General features: G+C 39.5%; 2 protein-coding genes across 28 annotated transcripts in view; one reads left to right on the forward strand and one right to left on the reverse strand.

The window, feature by feature from the left end:
• Nucleotides 1-22025, reverse strand: part of LOC107971330 (notch homolog 2 N-terminal-like protein A) — a 250005-nt gene that overhangs the window by 194104 nt on the left and 33876 nt on the right. The gene's annotated exons all lie outside the window — the stretch shown is intronic.
• Nucleotides 19920-22025, forward strand: part of LOC107966245 (myomegalin) — a 229804-nt gene continuing 227698 nt past the window's right edge. For 7 of the 24 annotated variants that reach the window (XM_054669246.2, XM_054669205.2, XM_054669251.2 and 4 more), the window contains exon 1: nt 19921-20432. In XM_054669246.2, the coding sequence (XP_054525221.1) occupies nt 20200-20432 (233 nt within the window). In that variant the 5' untranslated portion in view covers nt 19921-20199. Of the gene's footprint in view, nt 20433-22025 lie in introns of all 24 variants that reach the window. The other 17 variants (XM_054669310.2, XM_054669240.2, XM_054669346.2 and 14 more) reach the window with 8 other exon arrangements.

The following is a 22025-nucleotide window of genomic DNA, read 5'->3' on the forward strand; positions in this document are numbered from 1 at the left end:
TTATATATTCTATAAAATGTTCTATATTTATATATTTCTAGACAAAGATTTTTGTCTATTTTTGCTTGTTTCTTTATGCGGTATCCCCACCAGGCTCCTTAAACAGTTTATGGTAAGAAGTCAATAAATATGTGTTGTATGTGTGAATAAATGAACAAGTACAGGACATCTTGTACCACCTAGGTCAGTCACCTACAAAAAGCTAGGATCAGGCCGGGCGCGGTGGCTCACGCCTGTAATCCGAGCACTTTGGGAGGCCGAGGCGGGCGGATCACGAGGTCAGGAGATCGAGACCATCCTGGCTAACATGGTGAAACCCCGTCTCTACTAAAAAAACACAAAAAAATTAGCCGGGCGCGGTGGCGGACGCCTGTGGTCCCAGCTACTCCAGAGGCTGAGGCAGAATGGCGTGAACCCGGGAGGCGGAGCTTGCAGTGAACCGAGGTTGCGCCGCTGTACTCCAGCCTGGGCAACAGAGCGACACTCTGTCTCTAAATAAATAAATAAATAAATAAATAAATAAAATAAAAACTAGGATCTCTGATATATCTAGGTGTTCCCATCTCTTTGTTTTTTGGTGTCCCCATCTCTAAAGTGGGGATATGATCGGCCTTTCAGGGTTTTAATGAATATTAGATGAGAAAATCTAGGTGCAAGGGTTTCAAAAGCTAAAAAAAGAATTATACAAATGCTTTTATTTATCATTGCTTAATAATGACTACTCTTTATTAAGTGCTTACAGTTAGTTGTCGCATTAATAGAAACACTGTTAAGTATGTTCTAGATATTAGTTAAGCAACCCAGTAAGCTTGTTTAGTATTATATCTCCACTTTGTAGTTGAGAGGAAAGCCTCGGAGAGCTAGCAGTGATGGGAACAGGATTTGAGCTCAGGTTCAACTTCAAATCCTGATGTGATTCTGTCTTAACTTGTACCCATTAATTAAAGAGCTCAGGCTTTTGTTACCTTTTATATTGGCCTTCAGCATTAGAAGAAAACTAATATTTTTGTGTGGCATTTTCTTTATTAAAAAGATTTTTATTTCAATAGCTTTTGGGTTACAAGTAGGTTTTTGTTACATAGATGAATTATATAGTGGTGAAAGCTGAGATTTTAGTGCACCCATCACCCGAGTTGCGTACATTTTACTTAATAAGTAGTTTTTTAACCCTAGGTCCCTTCCCACCCTCCGCCTTCTAAGTCTCTAAAGTCCATTATATCACTCTGTATACCTTTGTGTACTCATAGCTTAGCTCACACTTAAGTGAGAACATACGGTTTTTGGTTTTCCACTCCTGAGTTACTTCACTTAGAATAATGGCCTCCAGCTCCATCCAAGTTAGTGCAAAAGACATTATTTCACTCCTTTTTATGGCTGGGTAGTATTCCATGGTGTGTGTGTGTGTGTGTGTGTGTGTGTGTGTGTGTATCACATTTTCTTTATCCACTCATTAGTTGACGGGCACTTAGGTTGGTTCCACATCTTTGCAATTGTGAATTATGCTGCTAAGAAAACTAATATTATTTAATGATAGACTTTTGAGACCAAAACCCAATAAGACCTAGTGATTGACTCCACATGAAAGATGAAGGACTACAATACATACGACAAAAAAAATTGTGCTATTAACAGAGACAGAAAGTGGAATGGAAGTGAATCCTTGTGTATATGGGAGTCTAAGTTGGTAGAATCATAGTACCTTACATTTAAAATAGCCCATAGATACAAGTTGTTCTGATTTCCCTTCCTTCCACTCAACAAGGACATGCCTTCTCCACAGCCTCAAATGATGGTCATTTGAGTAATGAGGAATTAATGCTACAAATATTTTAACTAAGGATACAGACTGCCATGTTGATTAGAGAAGCAGAGAGAGAAGAATGTAGGTGTGTGCCGAGAAGCAAATTCGGAGCAAGAATCCACATCTTTTTTCAATTCCTGACTCTAGGCTCCTCCCAAGGCCCATACACATTCCTGCCATTGGGTTCTATCAAGCACTATTGCTTCTTTATAACAAATTCCCTCTTTATCCTGCTTAGGCTACTTTGAGTTAGTTTGTTACTTAAAACCAAAACACACACACACAAACACACACACACACGCAAACTAATAAAAGCATGGAGTCACCCTGGAGCAATTATTTCTTGGAACAACAACATTCATACTCACACCTCTTACTTTTATCCTTTGTAAACACACTAGATGACTCTGGCACCCTTCGAACACATTGATTCCAGGAAAAGGATAGTGATCCTAGGCTGCTAATAATTTCAGCCATCAGGAGAAAACTAGAGTTGTCTTGAAACTGCCCACTATTCAGACCTTGGGAGCTCTGGCATCTGAGTTCCTTTTCCTTCTGACTTGATCAGCTTCATCTCATTCACATCCAAGTGTTGTCTTTGAGCTGCTGCCCTTTGATTCTTGGAGCAATACAGTACTGTGTAATAATGGTTAACACTGTGATCAGTAAGTACATGGAAGGTTCTCAACTATTTTACATTTAATTAAACAAGAGTATCAACAAACATTTGTACCGAACTTTAAAATTTATAAAGCCCACGTATGTCCTTTGCCCTAAATCTGACAACCACCTGTGAAATGGATAAAATTCTTGGAGTTTGTAAATGTTGTACTAGGAAAAAAAAAAAAAGTAAACATAAGCCTTGAATGTCATAGTTACAGCTGCCAGCAAATTCTTGAAACTTATCAAAGAAATCGTGAAATGCACATATCTAAACCAACTTATATTAAGCTGCCTAAACAGGATAAGACTTTCCATTACAGCAGTCACACAGTTGCAGAAATTTTACAAGTGAGATCAAACGAAGCAATAGTTAAAGGTTTGTGTCCATTCTTAAACAATTCTATCGAGTGCCTAATTCTATACCAGACACTAAGCTAAGTAATGAGGACGAATAAAGAGTAGTCCCAACAACTTGTGGCCCGTATCTACCCCCAGACCAAACACTGTCACTTAGGAGGTCTGCAAGTAAACTGCAGCTCCTGTTTGAATTACGTGATTATATACATGGAAAAAACATTTCTTCTGAGAAACTGTGCTCCTGGCAGGCAAAAGAACAGATAGCCACTGTATCTGGACCAATATCTATCGATCTGGACTGTATGCATCCGTATGGCTGTACCAGCTATTAAAATACTGGAACATTTTCTTACAGATTAGTAAAAAAGCTATTGCCCTGAGCATCCCCTTCTTGAGCCCCTTCTACCCCAACAACATGCAAACGCTTAAGATTCCTGCTCCCCACAGTTCTGCCAGATTCCATTGTCTTTGGCGGTTTTCCATGTTAGTCATTTTGAAAAGCTTCGCCTCCAGGCATGGCCATTAGCTACCCCCAGGGAATTAGAACGACCCCCGCCTTCCGCCCTGGCGCCTGCCCTCCGGCCACGCCTCCGGTGGGCTGCAGGGCGCAGGCCCTGGCGGGGGTTGGGAAGCAGCGCCCCAGGCAGGTTTACTGACACCATCTGCACTGGTGATTAAACACGAGTTATTTTGAATTACCATCCCTGATTAAACCTCCTCACAGTGCGAGCTGCGTGAAGGCAGGACTTTTCTTTATTCTTGAATTTTCACAGCCCTTAGCTGTGTCCTCCGCACAGTGCATCCAGTCAGAGAAGTGAAAGTGAAGGGTTAGAGGGGAAGGGGGAATGAGCCGGAAAGAACAAGGTGCGCTTTGGAAGTCCCGTGAAAGCCTCTGTTTAAAATAATTACGACTTTGGCCGGGCGCAGTGGCTCACGCCTGTAATCCCTGCACTCCGGAAGGCCGAGGCGGGTGGATCACTTGAGGTCAGGAGTTCGAGACCAGCCTGGCCAAAATGACAAAACCCCGTCTCTACTAAAAATACAAAAATTAACCAGGTGTGGTGGCGGGCGCCTGTAATCCTAGACACTAGGGAGGCTGAGGCAGTAGAATTGCTAGAACCCAGGGGGCGGAGGTTGCTGTGAGCCGAGATTGCGCGCCACTGCACCCTAACCTGGGTGACAGAACAAGACTCCGTCTCAAAAAAAAAAAAAAAAAAAAAAAAAAAAAAAAAAAAATTATGACTTTAAATAGCCTATTTCAAATATCAAGCCACAGCAAAGCTATCTCTTGCCTTGTAGAAGAAGGTATTTCATGAAACTGTAATACTTCTTCCAACATGTCTGTCTGGTTTCCCTACTTTGTCAGGAAAGCCTAGCAGAGAGCAGGCCCAGCTGGTTCACGCCTTGGAGCTTGGGATGTGTGGGGTGAGTAGGATAATTGGGTGTAGAAAGTAAAAAGTTTCCTCTTCAGAGTTTCCCTTCTTGTTAAAGAATAAATCATAAGTGTTAGAAATAATAGTTTCTTTTAAAGACTAACTTCCTTCAATCCTCCTTGCTTTGTGCTGTTAACTCTCTGTTAAGCCCTATCCTATGTAGCTATTAGACATAAAGGAATAAGTACATTCTATGTCCTTGTACTTTAACCAAAATATTTGTGCTGGAGGTGCTCACAGGCATGTCTCAGCTCACAGCCTATGCCCCTTCCTTATTTAGGAATATTATTACTTTTCTAAGTCCTTTCATAAGCAACTTCCTCTTTTCCTTTGCCTTTCCATTGCTTTTACCTATTTAGAAAAGTTTTAAATTATTAGCCAGTCAGGTTTTAGTTTAGATTGTGCGGTCTGGCTCCAGCCAACGGAGACAGGACACAGTAGCAAGGACAAGCTGTGTAAGGGATAAAAATTTCTTCCCTCCATTGTTCAGGTGTGCTCTCGCCATTGTTCCATCTGCGAGGAGCACTCTTTCTGCAGAAAGTAAAATTATCTTGCTGAGAAAACTTTTTGTCTGAATGCTAATTTTTCCTTGCAGTACCGATTAACAAGCATTCTGTTTCTAAATAAACATTTTACATATAAAATTGGGGTAGTTTTGATAGCACCTAAAATATTGTATGGAACTTAATTTTTTTAAAAAACATATTTCTTCTACTAATAATCTCCAAACTCTTTCAGGACAGAAAAACTAGTTAGTTATTCCCAAGGGTCTAGTATCCTGTACCTGGAACCTAGCAAATGCTCAATTACTGTTTATGGACTAAATGACTGAATGAATGGCATGTCTCATGGGTTGAGATGATACTCATTGGTTGTATACAGCACGATTCACAGTTGGTATTGTACTTAGTGAAAACATGTCCAACCCTCATTTCTTTCATTCTTCCAATTAGTTATTCAACAAATATTTATTGTTCAACTACTATGGGCTAGGAATATCAGGCACTGAATTATACAGAGGTTAACAAAAGGAACATGATATATGTTACTGGAAATGGGTCCCTATCCAGACCCCAAGAGAGGGTTCTTGAATCTCCTGCAAGAAAGAACTGGGGGCAAGTCCATACAGTAAAGTGAAAGCAAGTTTACTAGAGAAGTAAAGAAACAAAAGAATGGCTACTCCATAGACAAAGCAGCACCAAGAGTTGATGGTTGGCTATTTTTATGATTATTTCTTGATTATATGCCAAATAAGCGGTGGATTATTCATGAGTTTTCTGGGAAAGAGGCAGGGATTTCCCTCTTTTAGACCATATAGGGTAACTTCCTGACATTGCCATGGCATTTGTAAACTGTCATGGTGCTGGTGGGAGTGTCTTTTAGCATGCTGATGCATTGTAATTAGCATACAGTGAGCAGTGAGGACAGCCAGAGGTCATATTCATTGCCATATTGGTTTTGGTGGGTTTTGGCCAGCTTCTTTACCACATCCTGTTTTATCATCAGGGTCTTTATGACCTTTATCTTGTGATACCAGTCCTGCCAACCTCTCATCTCATCCTGTGACTGAGAATGCCTAACCTCCTAGGAATGCAGCCCCATAGGTCTCAGCCTCATTTTACCCAGCCCGTATTCAAGATGGAGTCATTCTGATTTGAATGCCTCTGACAGTTACATTCTAGCTGGCTCTGTCTCTCTTCCATTATCCCCAACCCACCTCCACCCGCATTGCATTCCCACCTCTCAATCTGCAACAATAAAAGCTTTGGATGGTGACTTTTTAAACTCTGAATATACAATGAGATTGTCCTTCAGACCTGCAGCTTTATTATCTTTCTGTGGAGTCTAAATGGATTTGTTTTTTCCTAGCGGCCATTATAGTTTCCTCATCTTACCTGCTGTCTCAACAGCTTTGCTGTAGCTTGGCTTCCTCCTCTAATAGTCCTCCAGCTCCTGCTCCTTTTATTGGACCATCTCTCCTCTACTCATAGTGGTGGTTCAGTGTTTCAGCAATTAGTGAAAATTTCCGTCTCAGACTGACTTTTCTTTACAATCTTAAGGATCTTTCAGTTTTCATTATTAATAGTAGTAGTATTTTATTTTATTTTCAATTTTTTATGATGGGGTCTCCCTGTCACCCAGGCTGGAGTACAGTGGCATAATCTTGGCCCACTGCAGCCTTGACTTCCTGGGCTCAAGCGATCCTCCCACCTCAGCCTCCCCAGTAGCTGGGACCACAGGCACACATCACCACATCCGGCTAATTTTTGTATTTTTTTTTTTTTTTTTTTTTTGTAGAGATGAGGTCTCACCATGTTGCCCAGGCTGATCTTGAACTCCTGGGCTCAAGTGATCCACCTGCCTCAGCCTCCCAAAGTGCTGGGATTACAGGTGTGACCCACCATACCTGGCCAGATCTTTCAGTTATTACTAGTCTTTGCTATCGTTCCTGGGAAAAAAGTATTAGGCAAATTCATTCAGCTCTACCTGCCAAAGAATTAAATCTAATACGACATTAAAGGTGACAAAGTGGGTCATAATCTAACTTGCTGTTGTTGCTTGCTTGTGGTGAATTCTCTAGCTTCCAAAGATGTAATTTTTGTTAATCAGTCCCTCTTGGTTCTTCCCCTAATCCCTGGGCCATCCTCTTACTCCATCACTACCTGATATGAGACCTTTTTCTTTGTTTTTTTATTAGGGAGCATGATCCTCTGGTTCTGGAAATCTGAAGTCAGGCCCCAAACTCTGTGTGCCATTTCTCTACGGAGGTCTACCTCCAAGCTCTCAGGCAGATAATAACCAAAATTTCAAAGTTCTAGGAGGAATTTCCTTTTTAAAAAATCTGCTATTTATGCAGACTGTCACTTCTTGAGAATATTACAATGAAAGCTTTGAGTTGAAGTTTTAGGAGCTCAAGACATAACAATCCTTTCTTCCTCTTTGAAGTTCAGATCAAATTGGGAAATAGAGAAGTCAAACAGAGAATTAATAATACTACAGTACTTTTATTACTGATCAAACTAAGTGGAGAACTTGCATTTAGATCTGTGATGATGCAAAGGTCCTGCTAATATTTCACTCCTGAATTAGGCAGACTTCACTCCAGAAACAGCAGGCCTTTCTCAAATGGGCAGGCTGACTGGCTTCTTACCACATGGCATAGGGCAAACCAGAATGACCTACTCTGAGGCTGGCATCTTAAGTGTTCAGCTATCACTAGAAGACTTCTCAGATTCTCAGTGAAGAAGGGAACAGGGTGCAGTCCAACACAAAGGAGGACCCACCTCCTACCAGAGAGCAGAAATGATCTTAGTACCTTTGTGTCCCTTGGCCAGCTCCAGTGGCGGTGGTGATCTCAGAGACTTCCAGCTGTTCTCTCTCTCCCAGCCTTTAGCTGGGAAAAGGGTTTGTCCCTGTAATACACTTTTTGTGGAGGACCTCACTTATGTGAATTTCATGTGACACAGTGCCTTTCTTATGAATTTCCTTATTCTGACTGTGTTTATGTACTCCAGTTTATTGCAGTTGCCACACCAAAAGAAATACTAGATTTTTATATTACTTGTGGGATAGGATGTGCATTTTTATTGGTATTTATCATTTTATTTGCCACAAATGACAAAACCTTATCTGAAATTGCTACACTTGTGTTTGGATTTTGGACAGGTTTTGTGTGGCTGCTTAATTTCGTTCAATATGCTCTATGAATTGCTGCTGAGAAAACTTGAAAATACTGATAAGAGATAAGCCTTAATTGAACTTCTAAAATACTTCAAGACTTTGGAAAATAGAAGTAATGGATGATGGGTGATGTATCAAAATTTGCATAATTTTTAAAGGACATTTTTTGAGCAGTGATGATCAAGTCTAGTCTGAACACAAGCTATCATTTACCACAAATTACACCAGAGGCATTTTGTTTTAAATTTGTCTTTGTTGTAACGTTGTAACTGTTGAAATTAGTCTCAGACAGAATTTTCTGGAGGTTTTGTTTTTTATGGAGGGATACTCATGGGGACACAAACTTTTCCTTAAAACACATGGATCAAATCACAAATGAAAGAGGGGACATTATTACCAACCTGTGGAATACAAAATATTATAGAGGAATATTATGAGAAGTTATATGCCAGCAAATTAGATAAACTAGATGAAATGAACAAATTTCAAGAAAGAAACAAGCTACCCAAACTGATTCAGGAAGCAATAGAAAATCTGAATACCCTATAACAAGTAAAGCAATTCAATTAGTAGTAATAATTTTTTTTAATGTTCCACAAAGAGGAGCCCAGGTTCAGATAGCTTAATCTGTGACTTCTGCCGAATATGTTTATAGGACACAGACTCTTCACCCCCTGAAAAAAAGGAGAAGAAGAACACTTCCCATCTCATTCTATGAGGCCAGTATTACCCTGGCACCAAAACTAAGACTTCAAGAAAGGAAAATGACAGGCCAGTATACCTTTATAAATATAGATGTAAAAGTTCTCAACAAACTTTATTTGGCAACATATGAAAAAGATTATACATCATGACAAAGTGGCATTTATCCTAGGAATGCAAGGTTGATTCAACATATGAAACAATAAATGTAATGCACCATATTAATAGGACAAAGGACAAACTCCATATGATCATCTCAATAAATGCAGAAAAAGCATTTGAGAAAATCTAGCATCTTATCTTGTTAAAAAACAATGAACAAACTAGGAAAGAAGAGAACTTCTTCAACCTGATAAAGGGTATCTATGAAAAACCCACAGCTAACCCCATACTTAAAGGGGAAAGACTTGAAAACATTTCCTGTAAGATGAGGAATAAAACAAGTATGTCCACTCTCACCACTTCTAGTCAACATAGTACTTGATGTTCTAATGAGGGCAATTAGGCAAGAAAAAGAAATAAAAGCACCCCAGCTGGAAAGGAATAAGTAACACTATTTCTATTTGTAGATGACTTTATCTTGTATATAGAAAATTCTAAGGAATCCACACAAAAATTTAAGAATTAATAAATGAATTCACCAAATTGTAGGGTACAAGATCAATATACAAAAAAATTTGCAGTTCTATGCACCAGAAATGAACAATCCAAAAATGAAACTGAGAGCACAATTCCATTTACAAGGCATCAAAATAAAGCTGCACATCTACACCATCTGATCTTCAACAAAGCTGACAAAAACAAGCAATGGGGAAAGGACTCCCTATTCAATAAATTGTGCTGGGATAACTGGCTAGCCATATACAGAACAATGAAACTAGACCCTTACCTTTCACTGTATACAAAAATTAACTCAAGATAATTAAAAATTTAAATGTAAGACCTCAAAATATAAAAATCTTAGAAGAAGACCTAGAAGATACTTTTACCAACATCAGCCTTGGCAAAAAGTTTTTGGATAAGTGCCCAAAAGCAATTGCAACAAAACCAAAAATTGACAAATGGGACCTAATTAAACTAAAGACCTTCTGCATAGCAAAATAAACAATCAACAGGGTAAATAGATAACCTACAGGATGGGAGAAAATATTCACTAACTATGCATCCAACAAAGATCTAATACCTAGAATTTATAAGGAACTTCAGTCAATAAGCAAAAACAAATAATCCCCTTTAAAATGGTCAAGGGATATGAACAGACACTTTTTTTAAAGAAGACATATAAGTGACCAACCAACATATGAAAAAATGCTCCACATCGCTAATTATCAGAGAAATACAAATCAAAACTACAATGAGATATTACCCCACACCAGTTAGAATGGCTATTATTAAAAAGTCAAAAATGGCTATCATTAAAAAGTCAAAAAACAACAGATGCTGATGTGGCTGCAGGGAATAGGGAACACTTACACACTGTTTTTCGGAATGTAAATTTGTTCAGCCGCTGTGAAAAGTAGTTTGGAGATTTCTCAAATAACTTAAAGCGACCATTTGATGCAGCAATCCCATGATTGGGTATATATCCAGAGGACAATAAATCATTATACCAAAAAGACACATGCATTTATATGTTCATCACTGCACAATTTACAATAGCAAATACATGGAATCAACCTAGGTGCACATCAAGGGTGAATTGGATAAAGAAAATGTTGTACATATACACTGTAGAATACTATACAGCCATAAAAAGTGAAATAATGTCCTTTACAGCAACATGGATAGAGTTGGAGGCCAAAATCCTTAGCAAATTAATGCAGAAAAAGAAAACCAAATACCACATGTTCTCATTTATAAGTGGGAGCTAACCACTGAGCACACATGAACATAAACATAGGAACAATAGACACTGTGGACCTACTAGAGAGGGGACCGAGGGAGGGAACATGGGTAGAAAAACCTCCATGGATATGTAACAAAGCTGTACATGTACCCTCTATATCTAAAAGTTGAAATTTAAAATGAGTAAATAAATGAAATATTTAGGAATAAATCTAACAAAAAAAGTGTACACTAAAAACCACAAAATGTTGTTGAAGGAAATATTAAAAGACCTAAATAAATGGAAAGGAATTCCATGTTCATGTTCCACGTTCATGGATTGGAAGACTTAACAGAGTTAAGATGGCAGTAATCCCAAATTGATCTATAGATTTGTTGCAATCTCTATCAAAATCCCAGCAGGCTCTCTCGCTCTCTCTCTCTTTTTTTTTTTTTTTTTTTTGTGGCAGAAATTGACAAGCTGCTCTTAAAATTCAGGTAGAAAAGCAAAGGACCCAGAATAATTAAAACCATCTTTAAAAGAAGGAAAAAGGTGTGAGAAGGACTCATACTTCTGATTTCAAAACTTAATAACAAGCAACATAATTAAGACAGTGTGGTATTGAAATCAGAATAGACATACAGGTCAATGGAATATAATTGAGAGTCCCAAAAATAAACACATGCATATATGGTCTAATTAAAAAAAAATAAGGAAAGGAGAGTATTTTCAACAAATGATGTGTGACAACTGGATATTCACATGCAAAATGATGATGGGCTCTTACATCACACTATATATAAAAATTATCTCAAAATGGATTGTCAACCTATGAGCTAAAACTATATATCTCTTTGAATGAAACACAGGAATAAATCTTTGTGACCTTTGATCCAGCATGGTTTCCTAGCTATGACACCAAAAGTACAAGCTGCAAAAGAAAAAAATAGATAAAAAGACTTCACCAAAATTTAAAACTTATTTTCTTCAAAAAACACAAGAAAGTGAGAGGACAACCCTCAAAGTGGGACAAAATACTTGCAAATCATATCAGGTAAAGGAATTGCATCCAGAACACACACACACACACACACACACACACACACACACACACGCCCCTTACAACTCAGTAATAAAATAAGAACAAACAACCCAATTGAAAAATAGGCAACAAATTTGAAAAAATGTTTCTCCAATGAAGATATACAAATAAATACTAAATACAAGACAAGATGCTCAACATTATTAGCTAGGGAAATACAAACCAAAACCACAGTGAAATGTCACTGCACACCCACTAGGATGGCTATAATAAAGAAGACACATACTAACAAATGGTTAGAATGTGGAAAAACATTGAGTTACTGGTGGGAATGTAAACATTATGAGGCCATTTGTAAAAACACTTTGGCAGTTTAAAAAAAGTTAAACAGAGTTGCCATATAACCCAGCAACTCCACTCATAGGTATGTACCCAAAGTAATTGAAAACATATGTCCAAAGAAAAACATGTACATGAGCGTTCACAGCAGCATTATTCACTATAGCAAAAAACAAACAAACAAAAACCACCTAAATGTCTATCAACTGACAAACAGGTACATTAAATGTGATATTTCCTTACAATATAATATATTTTCAGCAATAAAAAAATGAGTGAAATATTGGCATTCGCTGTAAAGTGGATGGACCTCAAAACACCATACTAACTGAAAGAAGCCAGACATAATGTGCTACATGTTAGATGATTCCATCTATATGAAGTGTCCAGAATAGGTAAATTTATAAATATAAAAAGATTAGTGGTTGCCAGGGGCTGGGGAGAGGAACAGCCGGTGGTAGAAATGGAAAGGGTAAGTGAGTATGGAGTTTGTTTTGAGGGTGATAAAAATGTTCTGAAATTACACAGTGATAATGATTGCACAATTCTGTGACTATACTAAAAAAACAGATGAAAGAATAAAAAACAAGCTAAATACATGGAGAACTGGCTGGGGACGGTGACTCACACCTGTAATCCCAGCACTTTGGGTGGCCAAGGCAGGCAGATCACTTGAGGTCAGGAGTTTGAGACCAGCCCGGCCAACATGGTGAAACCCTGTCTCTACTAAAAATACAAAAATTAGCTGGGGGTGGTGGCGGGTGCCTGTAATCCAAGCTACTCAGGAAGCTGAGGCACGAGAATCGCTTGAACCCAGGAGGTGGAGGTTTGCAGTGGGCCGAGATGGTGCCACTTCACTCCAACCTGGGTAACAGAGTCAGACCCTGTCTCAAAATAAACAAATAAATAAACAAAATAAATGGAGAGCTATTCCATATTCATGGATAAGAAGACAGTATTGTCAAGATGTCGATTCTTCCCAACTTGACCCATATATTCAATGCAATTCTAATAAAAATCCCAGCAAATTATTTTGTGGATTTTTATAAACTGATTCTAAAGTTTATATGCAGAAGCAAATACTCAGAATAGCCAACACAATATTGAAGTAGAAGAACAAAGTTGGAGGACTAACACTATGTGAGTAAACAAGACAGTGTGACATTGGCAAAATAATAGAAATATAGATCAATGGAACAGAGTAGAGAGTGCAGAAAGAGACCCACATAAATATAGCCAAAAGACATTTTGCAAAAGAAAATATACAAATGGCAAATAAGCATATGAAAAAATACTCAACATCATACATCATTGGGGAATTGCAAATAAAAACGATAATAATATACTACCACATACCTATTAGAAAGGCCAACACCAACACCAAATGCTGGCAAGAATGCAGAGCAGTCGAAATTCTTATTCATTATTGGTGGGGAATGCAAAAATGGTAGCCACACTGGAAGACGAGTATTTCTTACAAACTAAACATACTCTTACTTTACCATCCAGCAACTGGGGCTTCCTGGTATTTCTCCAGAGTTGAAATTTTACATTCACACAAAACCCTGCACATGAATGTTTATGGCAGCTTTTTTCATGATGACCAAAATTTGGAAGCAACCAAAATGTCTTTTAGCAGGTAAATGGAAAAACAAACTGTGACACATCTACACAATGGAATTTTATAAAGTGCTAATAAGAAATGAGCTATCAAGCCATGCAAAGACATGGAGGTACCTTAAATGCATATTACTAAGTGAAAGAAGCCCATCTGAAAAGGCTGCATATGATATCATTCTGACTATATGACACTATGGAATTGGCAAAACAGTGGAAACAGTAAAAGGATCAGTGGTTGTCAGGGGTTGGAAAGAGGGAGGGATGAACATGTGGCACATGGAGGATTTACATGGCCATGAAACTACTCTATTTGTTACTATAACTGTGGATACATACCATTTTATATTTGTCAAAATCCATAGAATGTACAACACCAAGAGTGAACCTGAATGTAAACTATGGACCTTGGATGATAATGTGTGTCAATGTAGGTTCATTGATTGTATAAATGTACACTCTGGATTTTGATGCAGGGGAGGCTGTTTGTGTCTCGGGGGCAAGATGTATGTATGAAACCTCTATCATCTGTTCAATTTTGTCCTGAACCTAAAACTGCTTTAAAAAAATAAAGTCTACTTTTTAAAATGTCAATTTCAAAGTCTTAGAGCTAACCAAACAAAATGATATTATCAGAACCCAGTGCAATATTTGGAACAATTCAGATTCATAGTTGCTTCCAAACTCATAGCAGAAACTCAAGTAGACAAAGAAGAGGGAACCTTTTAGTGTCAGCCTATCTGGTTTGACAAACATTATATGCCAATTATCTGAGCCTGTGACCTATAACCGTAAAGTCAATTGAGATAAATGTTTACTGTGAAGAGGTTAATTATACTGTGTTTAATATGTGGCAAATGGGGATTGGAAATCACTTAATACAGGTCTCCTCTCTCAGAGAGCGACGCTTGAAATCTTGGTACTTCATTACTAAATTTAGAAAGTTACAGGTTGGCAGGTTCAGTTTCCAGTTACTATGGTTTAGTGAAATTATTGGTTTTGATTTCCCACCAGGATAATCAAAATCCATTAATTTCCATTTCTCTTTTGAATCCCTCTTTTTTTTCTGGCACTAAAGGGCTGATTTGAGTGTGGGTTCTGTTTATTATATAATTTTCACACTCTCTTCTTTTTATTTATTTACTTATTTTATTTTATTTTTTTAGACGGAATCTCGCTCTGTCACCCAGGCTGGAGTGCAGTGGCGAGATCTCAGCTCACTGCAACCTACACCTCCCAGGTTCACTCCATTCTCCTGCCTCAGCCTCCCGAGTAGCTAGGACTACAGGCGCCCGCCACCACGCCCAGCTAATTTTTTGTATTTTTAGTAGAGACGGGGTTTCACTGTGTTAGCCAGGATGGTCACGATCTCCTGACCTCGTGATCCGCCCGCCTCGGCCTCCCAATGTGCTGGGATTACAGGCGTGAGCCACCGCGCCCAGCAATTTTCACACTCTTTTCTATGTGGACATTTCAAGCCCATACCACCGTGACTCATGCCACTGTCTAGTGCTGTAGAACTGCTTAGACCTATCAAACCTGCCTCTCAATCAAGAGTTCTCCCTTTGTTTCAACTTAAGAATTGTCTTCAGCAAATATCTAAATTGAAACTGCTTCTAATATTTCTGAGCGATAATGGTCTTTTGTTCTTCTTGGGGTTGGCTGAACTTCTGGCATCTGAGAGGTCGATGTCTTTTATCAGTTTTAGAAAATTCTTGAGCTTTGTCTCCTGAAATACTGCTCCTCTCTTTCCTCTCTCTTTCAGGGACTGCAATTAATCACTTATTAGACATTTTTACTGTGTTTTTGAGGTCTGTTATGTTCTTTTCCTTTTTCTCTGTCCTTCAGTTTGGATATTTTCTACAGACCTGTCTTCCAGTTCATGAATCCTGACTTCTGCTGTACTCAGACTGTTGTTAAGCACACCCAAAGGGTTCTTATTTCCAGTTATTGTAATTTTTTTTTTTTGAGACAGAGTCTCTGTCTGTTGCCCATGCTGGAATGCAGTGGTGTGATCTTGGCTCACTGCAACATCTGCCTCCCAGATTTAAGCAATTATCCTGCTTCAGCCTCCTGAGTAGCTGGGATTACAGGTGCATGCCACCACGCCCAGCTAATTTTTGTATTTTTAGTAGAGACGGGGATTTCACCATGTTGGTCAGGCTGGTCTCGAACTCCTGAGCTCATGATCCGCCTGCCTCAGTCTCCCAAAGTGCTGGGAATACAGGCGTGAGCCACCGTGTCCAGCCTGTAATTTTTAGTTTTAGAATATTTGTCCAATAATTGTTTTTACAGATTCCAATTCTATACTGAAGTAAATTACCCATCTTTCATCTTTGTCCACCTTTTCTTCTATTTTCTTAAAACTATTAATTATAGTTATTCAAAGTCCTGGCCAATTCTAATATCTAGTTCTGTTTCTATTAACGTTTTTCTCTTAGTGTTTAGTCATTTGGATTTGATCTTTTGCATGGCTCATAATTATTTTGTATTGGATCCCAGGTATTGTATAAGACAAAATTGCAGACTCTGGATAATGTTACCTACCTCCATAGAGTTTCTACTTTCTACTCCTGGAAAGTAGAAAGAATAGTGGCAGATAACTTTGATCCTGAAAAGGCTTGGTTTCAAGCTTTGTTAGATCTATTTTATTTCAGTATTATATTGCTCTTACTCCAAGGATGTGCTGAGATCTCAACTGAAAACCCTGGGTATCTAGGTACCTTATCAAGGCTTGAAGTCCAACTTCTGTTGGATGCTGAAATCTTCACTTACCTCATTAGACCCTAAACTGCTGTTTTCTGATTTTTTTTTTTTTTTTTTTTGGCATCTTTCTTTGTGCATGCTGAGTGTAGGAACTTAGATCACTATCATGACGGCAATTTGCATAGATTGTTGAGCTCCTCTGCAATTCTCCCCTCTTGGAGTTTGCCCTCAATCAGAGGCACTTTGGTAGCCCTCAACTTTGGCCTTTGATATGATTTGGCTCTCTGTTCCCACCCAAATCTCATGCTGTATTGTAATTCCCACTGCTGGGGGAGAGACCTGGTATTAGGTGATTGGATCATGGGGGCAGATTTCCCCCAGGCTGTTCTCATGATAGTGAGAGTGAGTTCTCATGAGACCTGATGGTTTCAAAGTGTGTGGCACTTCCCCCCTCACTCTCTTTTTCCTGCTCCACCATGGTAAAACGTGCTTGCTTCCCCTTCACCTTCCACCATGCTTGTAAGTTTCCTGAGGCCTCCCAGTCATTCTTCCTGTTAAACCTGAAGAACTGTGAGTCAATTAAATCTCTTTTCTTCATAAATTATCCAATCTCAGGTAGTTCTTTATGGCAGTGTGAGAACAGACTAATACAGCCTCTTATTCCTCAGCCCAGAAAAACTGCTGTATTTTTTTTTTTTTTGGCTTTTATTGTCTTGCACTTAGTTTTGAGCATTCCCTCAAGAGAAATATTCCAGGGTAAACACTGAGTTCACCTCATGTGCCTTCTCTCCAGGATCATAGCTTTAAGTTCCGCCTGCTTTAGTTACTCTTCAATGCCTCCAAAGAATTATAGATATAGATATATAGATACTCCTAGGCTTATGATGGGGTTATATCCCAATAAACCTAAGTTGAAAATATTGTAAGTCAAAAATGCACTTAATACACCTAACCTACCAAACATCATAGCTTAACTTACCTTACCTTAAATGTGCTCAGAACACTTATGTTAGCCTACAGTTGGGCAAAATTATCTAATGCAAAGCCTATTTTACAATAAAGTGTTGATTATGTAATTTGTTGAATACTGTAGTGAAAATGAAAAATAGAGTGGTTGTATGGGTATTCAAAGTACAGTTTCTACTGAATGTTTATCACTTTCACACCATCATAAAGGCAAAAAAATTTAAGTCAAACTATTGTAAGTTGGGGACCATCCGTATATGTATAAAGTCATGTATTACTTAATGACAGGGATACATTCTGAGTAATGCATCATCAGACAATTTTATTGCTGTATGAACATTCAGAATATGTTTACACAAACCTAGATGGTATAGCCTACTACACACCCAGCCTATTGCTCCTTGGCTGGAAACCTGTACAGCATGGTACTGTACTAAATATTGTGGGCAATTTTAACCTAATGGTAGGTATTTGTACATCTAAACTTGGAAAAGGTATAGCAAGTCATATGCAACTGCATATGACCACCAGTTGCATATGCAGTCTGTCTTTGATCAAAACTTGGTTATGCATTGCATGACTATATATATATATATACACACACACACATATAAATATATACAAATATGTAAATATTTATGTATATTTTATCCCACTTTCCCCCTGAAGTGGGAGGTTTAGTTTGATATATACTACTACATCTTGGCTGGAGTTGGAGGTCTCAGTACTTCATAGCAGTAATGAATGCTGTGGGTTTGCAGTAACTTCACTGAACTGTTTACCTGCCACAACTACAAAAGATGGCTTATTCTCTTTAAGTTATGGAGCCCTATTCCTTTTAATTTGTGTGTTAGATAAAATCTACCACGTGTCTATGGGCAAAACCAAAGTCTGAATCTCTAAAATCTAAGGCCATAATCAAAACTAGGTAATTTATCAATCTAGAGTCATATAATGGGGATTCCTCTTCAGCCTGCATTTGGATAAACCGCATGAACCCAAGAGTTTAGCCCTACCACTCAAGGCCATTGTTTTTAGTTGTGCAGGCTTCAGTGGGTAAGGTGCTATTTATGTAGGTTAAATGGCGGTTGAGTGCTCTGCAATGTGGTGGCCTTGATACCACAGGTTTTTTGTTTTTTTTTTCTTAGATCTGAATTCGTTTGTTGCGGGGAGAAAAACTAGGGGCAACTGATCTGGCATTGCCTACCTATGCCTGACATGAAATTCGCCAGGACCTCTGGGAGAATACCTCTAGTTAAGCAATAGGATTAGAAGCCTGATTGCAGAAAATTAGGAGGTAAAGAATGATTGGGAAGTCAGAAAGTGTGGACATCAAATGAACACAATATATTAAACAAATTGGATGTGAAGGGAAGTGAGAGATATGGTGATAGGTAGAGAGGGAAGGACTTTGTTTTAAGAGTGAGGAGAGTTAAGCATGTTTGTGGGCTGGGGATGAAGCTAATGGAAAAGGAGAGGAAGAAGATACAAAACAATAAGAGATAATTAAGAATTTTCTGGTAGAGGTTGTTAGACAAAGAGCCCAGATAAGACAGATTGGACAAAGATAAGGAGAGGTAAAGATGAAGCTTAAGTTAGGAGGCTTAAAAGAAAGAATGGGCCAGGTGAGTGGCTCACGCCTGTAATCCTAGCAATTTGGGAGGCCGAGACGGGAGGATCACTTGAGGTCAGCAGTTCGAGACCAGCCTGGCCAACATGGCGAAACCCCATCTCTACTAAAAATACAAAAATTAGCCAGGCGTGGTGGCAGGTGCCTGTAATCCGAGCTGCTCAGGAGATTGAGGCAGGAGAATCGCTTGAACCCAGGAGGCAGAGCTTGCAGTAGGCCAAGATCGTGCCACTGCACTCCAGCCTGCTGGGTGATAGAGTGAGAATCCGTCTCAAAAAAAAAAATCTATCTATCTATCTATCTATCTATCTATCTATCTATCTATAGAGAGAGAGAGAGGGAGAGAGTAAAAAAGTAGAATTAATGACTGGATGAGATGGGTAAAAGAGAAATAGGTCCCTGACAAATTCTAGGTTTGGGGATTGAGCAGCTGGGTAGATAGGGCTGGGGTTAAAACACAGAACTGAGCAACAGATTTGGAAGGATGAGCTGAGATGAATTCAGCTTTGTCTGCATTCAGTCAGTCAACAATAATAGCTGTTGCCTATGAACCTTGAGATCCACAGTGCCCAACTACAAAGACAAACCTTGCTCCCCCTCCCCTGCTGAACTTATGCTATATGCAATAGTGTTGCAGAAACATTTTGCTTTGCTGGATACAAAAGCAAACTAGTCTCTGTTTTCAAGGACATATGTAGGATATAAGAACTGGATTTTCAGAATGAATATTTATGGGATAATTTATTTAACTGACCAACTTTAAAAAAAGGTTAAAACACTTTCTTGGTTTATGGTGGATACCAAGCTATATATGCTTTACTATGAGTTCATGGAAAACTGCAATCAGTCTCAACTGAAAGGAAAATTTAGGTTGTTTGGGAGAAAGTTTTTACAATTGAAAAACTCAAGGGAAAATTGAAAGGAAAAGATTTTAGGAAAGAGAAAGAAACAGGGAGAGGAAGAAAAGAGGCTAGCCAACAACCTGCAGTAGTGATTCTGAGGAACTAATAGGAGACGAAAAACTGGATAAATTATAAAAGGATGACTGATACGGGGGCGCGGGGAGGAGGATGAAACCGGGGAAAATATTGAGAGAGACAGAAAGAAAAGGAGAAACTTATCTGAGGTTGGAAATAAAGAGAAGGTGACATTGGAGCGGATAGAAAGGAAGAAACGGCGTGGGATCTGGGAATGAGGCAGTGGGTGGAGAGAGAATGGGGAGACGACAGAGGATGAAGGGCAGCTGAGTGTGTCTGCGGGAGAAGGACCAAAGCAATCTGGGCGGAGCAGGTGGCAGAGGCAGCCGCGGACGAGGCCCAGGGAACTGACGGGGATGCTCAGCCAGGCCCAGAGGATGCGCCCTGGCAGTCCCGGAAGACACCAGGAAAACAAGCAGGAACCGTAGCTAGGACTGGGGTGGCCAGGCCCAGGAAATCCATGAAGGGGACAGACAGCGGGTCCTGCTGCCGCTGCCGATGCGACTTTGGCTGCTGCTGTCGCGCGTCCCGCCGGGCTCACTACACGCCTTACCGGTCCGGGGACGCGACGCGAACCCCTCAGTCCCCACGGCAGACCCCGAGCCGGGAAAGACGGCGCCCGGAACCAGCCGGGAGCTGGGCAGCAGCGGCCGAGGAGGAAGAAGCAGCTGCGGCGGCCACACCCTGGATGAGGTGAGAGCATGGCCAGCTCCTGCCTCTCGAGCCCGGCAGGCTGAGGAACGCGATGGGGGTGGCAACGCACGGTGCGCTGGGCAGGAGAACCGCGCGGAGGGCTGGGGCCCCGGACTGAAGATCCCGACGCCTGAGAGGGGTTGGCGCTGAGTGACTACTGCTTGGAGAAGGGTAGGGAGGTAATGGGGCCCGTGGTGGAGGCAGGAGGAGGGACAGTGTTGAGTTGCCCAGAAATAAAGGTGTGCCCCTGGAAGGGTTAAAGCATAGGAAGCTCTATCTCGAGGTCTTTGAGACACAGACATTTGCTGTGTTGATGGAGGTGAGATTGCAGGCTGTGTCTGTTGGGTTGAGCCAAAGGAGAGATGAACACATGACTCAGAAGGCTATACCAGGATGGAAACATCAGAGATGGGCATGAAAGATGAAGGATCGGGAAGTGCACCCGGACGAAAGCACACACTGCCATCTCTTATAGCTCTTCTTTTCAGGGTTATTTCTCTTAGATACAGATCGCAGGGTGGGGTGGGTGGTGATTCCCTCTTCCTGGGCTATCTCTTTTTCCCCTGCAGAGCTGGAGCCCTGCCTGATGGCTGGATGGAGGCCATGCAGGACAAGTTCCTTCTAAAATCAATCCTTTGCTTTGGCCTGGAAGACCGAACATATTAGGCTCAATTTTCTTCGTGTAGCAGCAGTAACATAAAAATCTGTCATACATACGATTTTTGGGAGAAGAGATAGATTGTGCTGCAGGCTTTTTAGAAATAAACATGTCCTCATCACAGCATTTTTAGCTTTTTATCTCATGGAAGGTAGTACTCATAAATCAAACTACCAGGCCTAGTGATTCCAGCCTCTGAGCTAACGGGTCTGTAAAAAGTTACTTCATTTCTCTAGGCCTCAGTTTCCCATGCATAAAATTGGAATTTGGATTAAAACAGTGCTAATTATAAAACTAAATGTTCATTGGATCTGTATTCCATGTTCAGGATAGCTATATTTGTGAACTATGAAATTTAGCCTATTCACTGACAATTTTATTTTTTCATAACACTATCCACTGTTTATGTCAGAAAACAGACCCACATTCAGTTAATAGAGCTTAAATAAATCACATGTCTTCTAAGGAACCCATAATAAATTACTGCTCCTAAGAAAGAATTAAGCAAAAATATTCATTGTTTGATTTTTTTATAAAGTAAAATTTTTATTGCCTTATACAAATTACTTTTATAGACATAATTACTTTTTTAAAAAAGCATATCTATGGGATGTTAATTATTTTATAAAATACTTTGAAATTTTATTTAAAGCTTAGAACAAAAAAATTAATCTGAATGTGTATTTATAATTCCAAGGCTCCTTAATCACTTTATGTACACGGGGTGAATTCTTCTTATCTGGAAAGCAGCATTAATCCTGCAGAATTTAAAATGAATTATGACTCCTTATCACAAGAGTATGATTTTTCTCCCTGTCTTTGGTTAAAAAAAAGTTTGTAGGGTTAGAATTTGATCCTCTAAATTGTGGTTTAATTGTGAAAGTAGATAGCAAACATTCATGGTTTCCTTAATAGTTACTCATCTGACAAACTAC

Source organism: Pan troglodytes, chromosome 1 (genome assembly GCF_028858775.2).
Source record: "Pan troglodytes isolate AG18354 chromosome 1, NHGRI_mPanTro3-v2.0_pri, whole genome shotgun sequence".
In the NCBI taxonomy this organism is placed as follows: Eukaryota; Metazoa; Chordata; class Mammalia; order Primates; family Hominidae; genus Pan; species Pan troglodytes.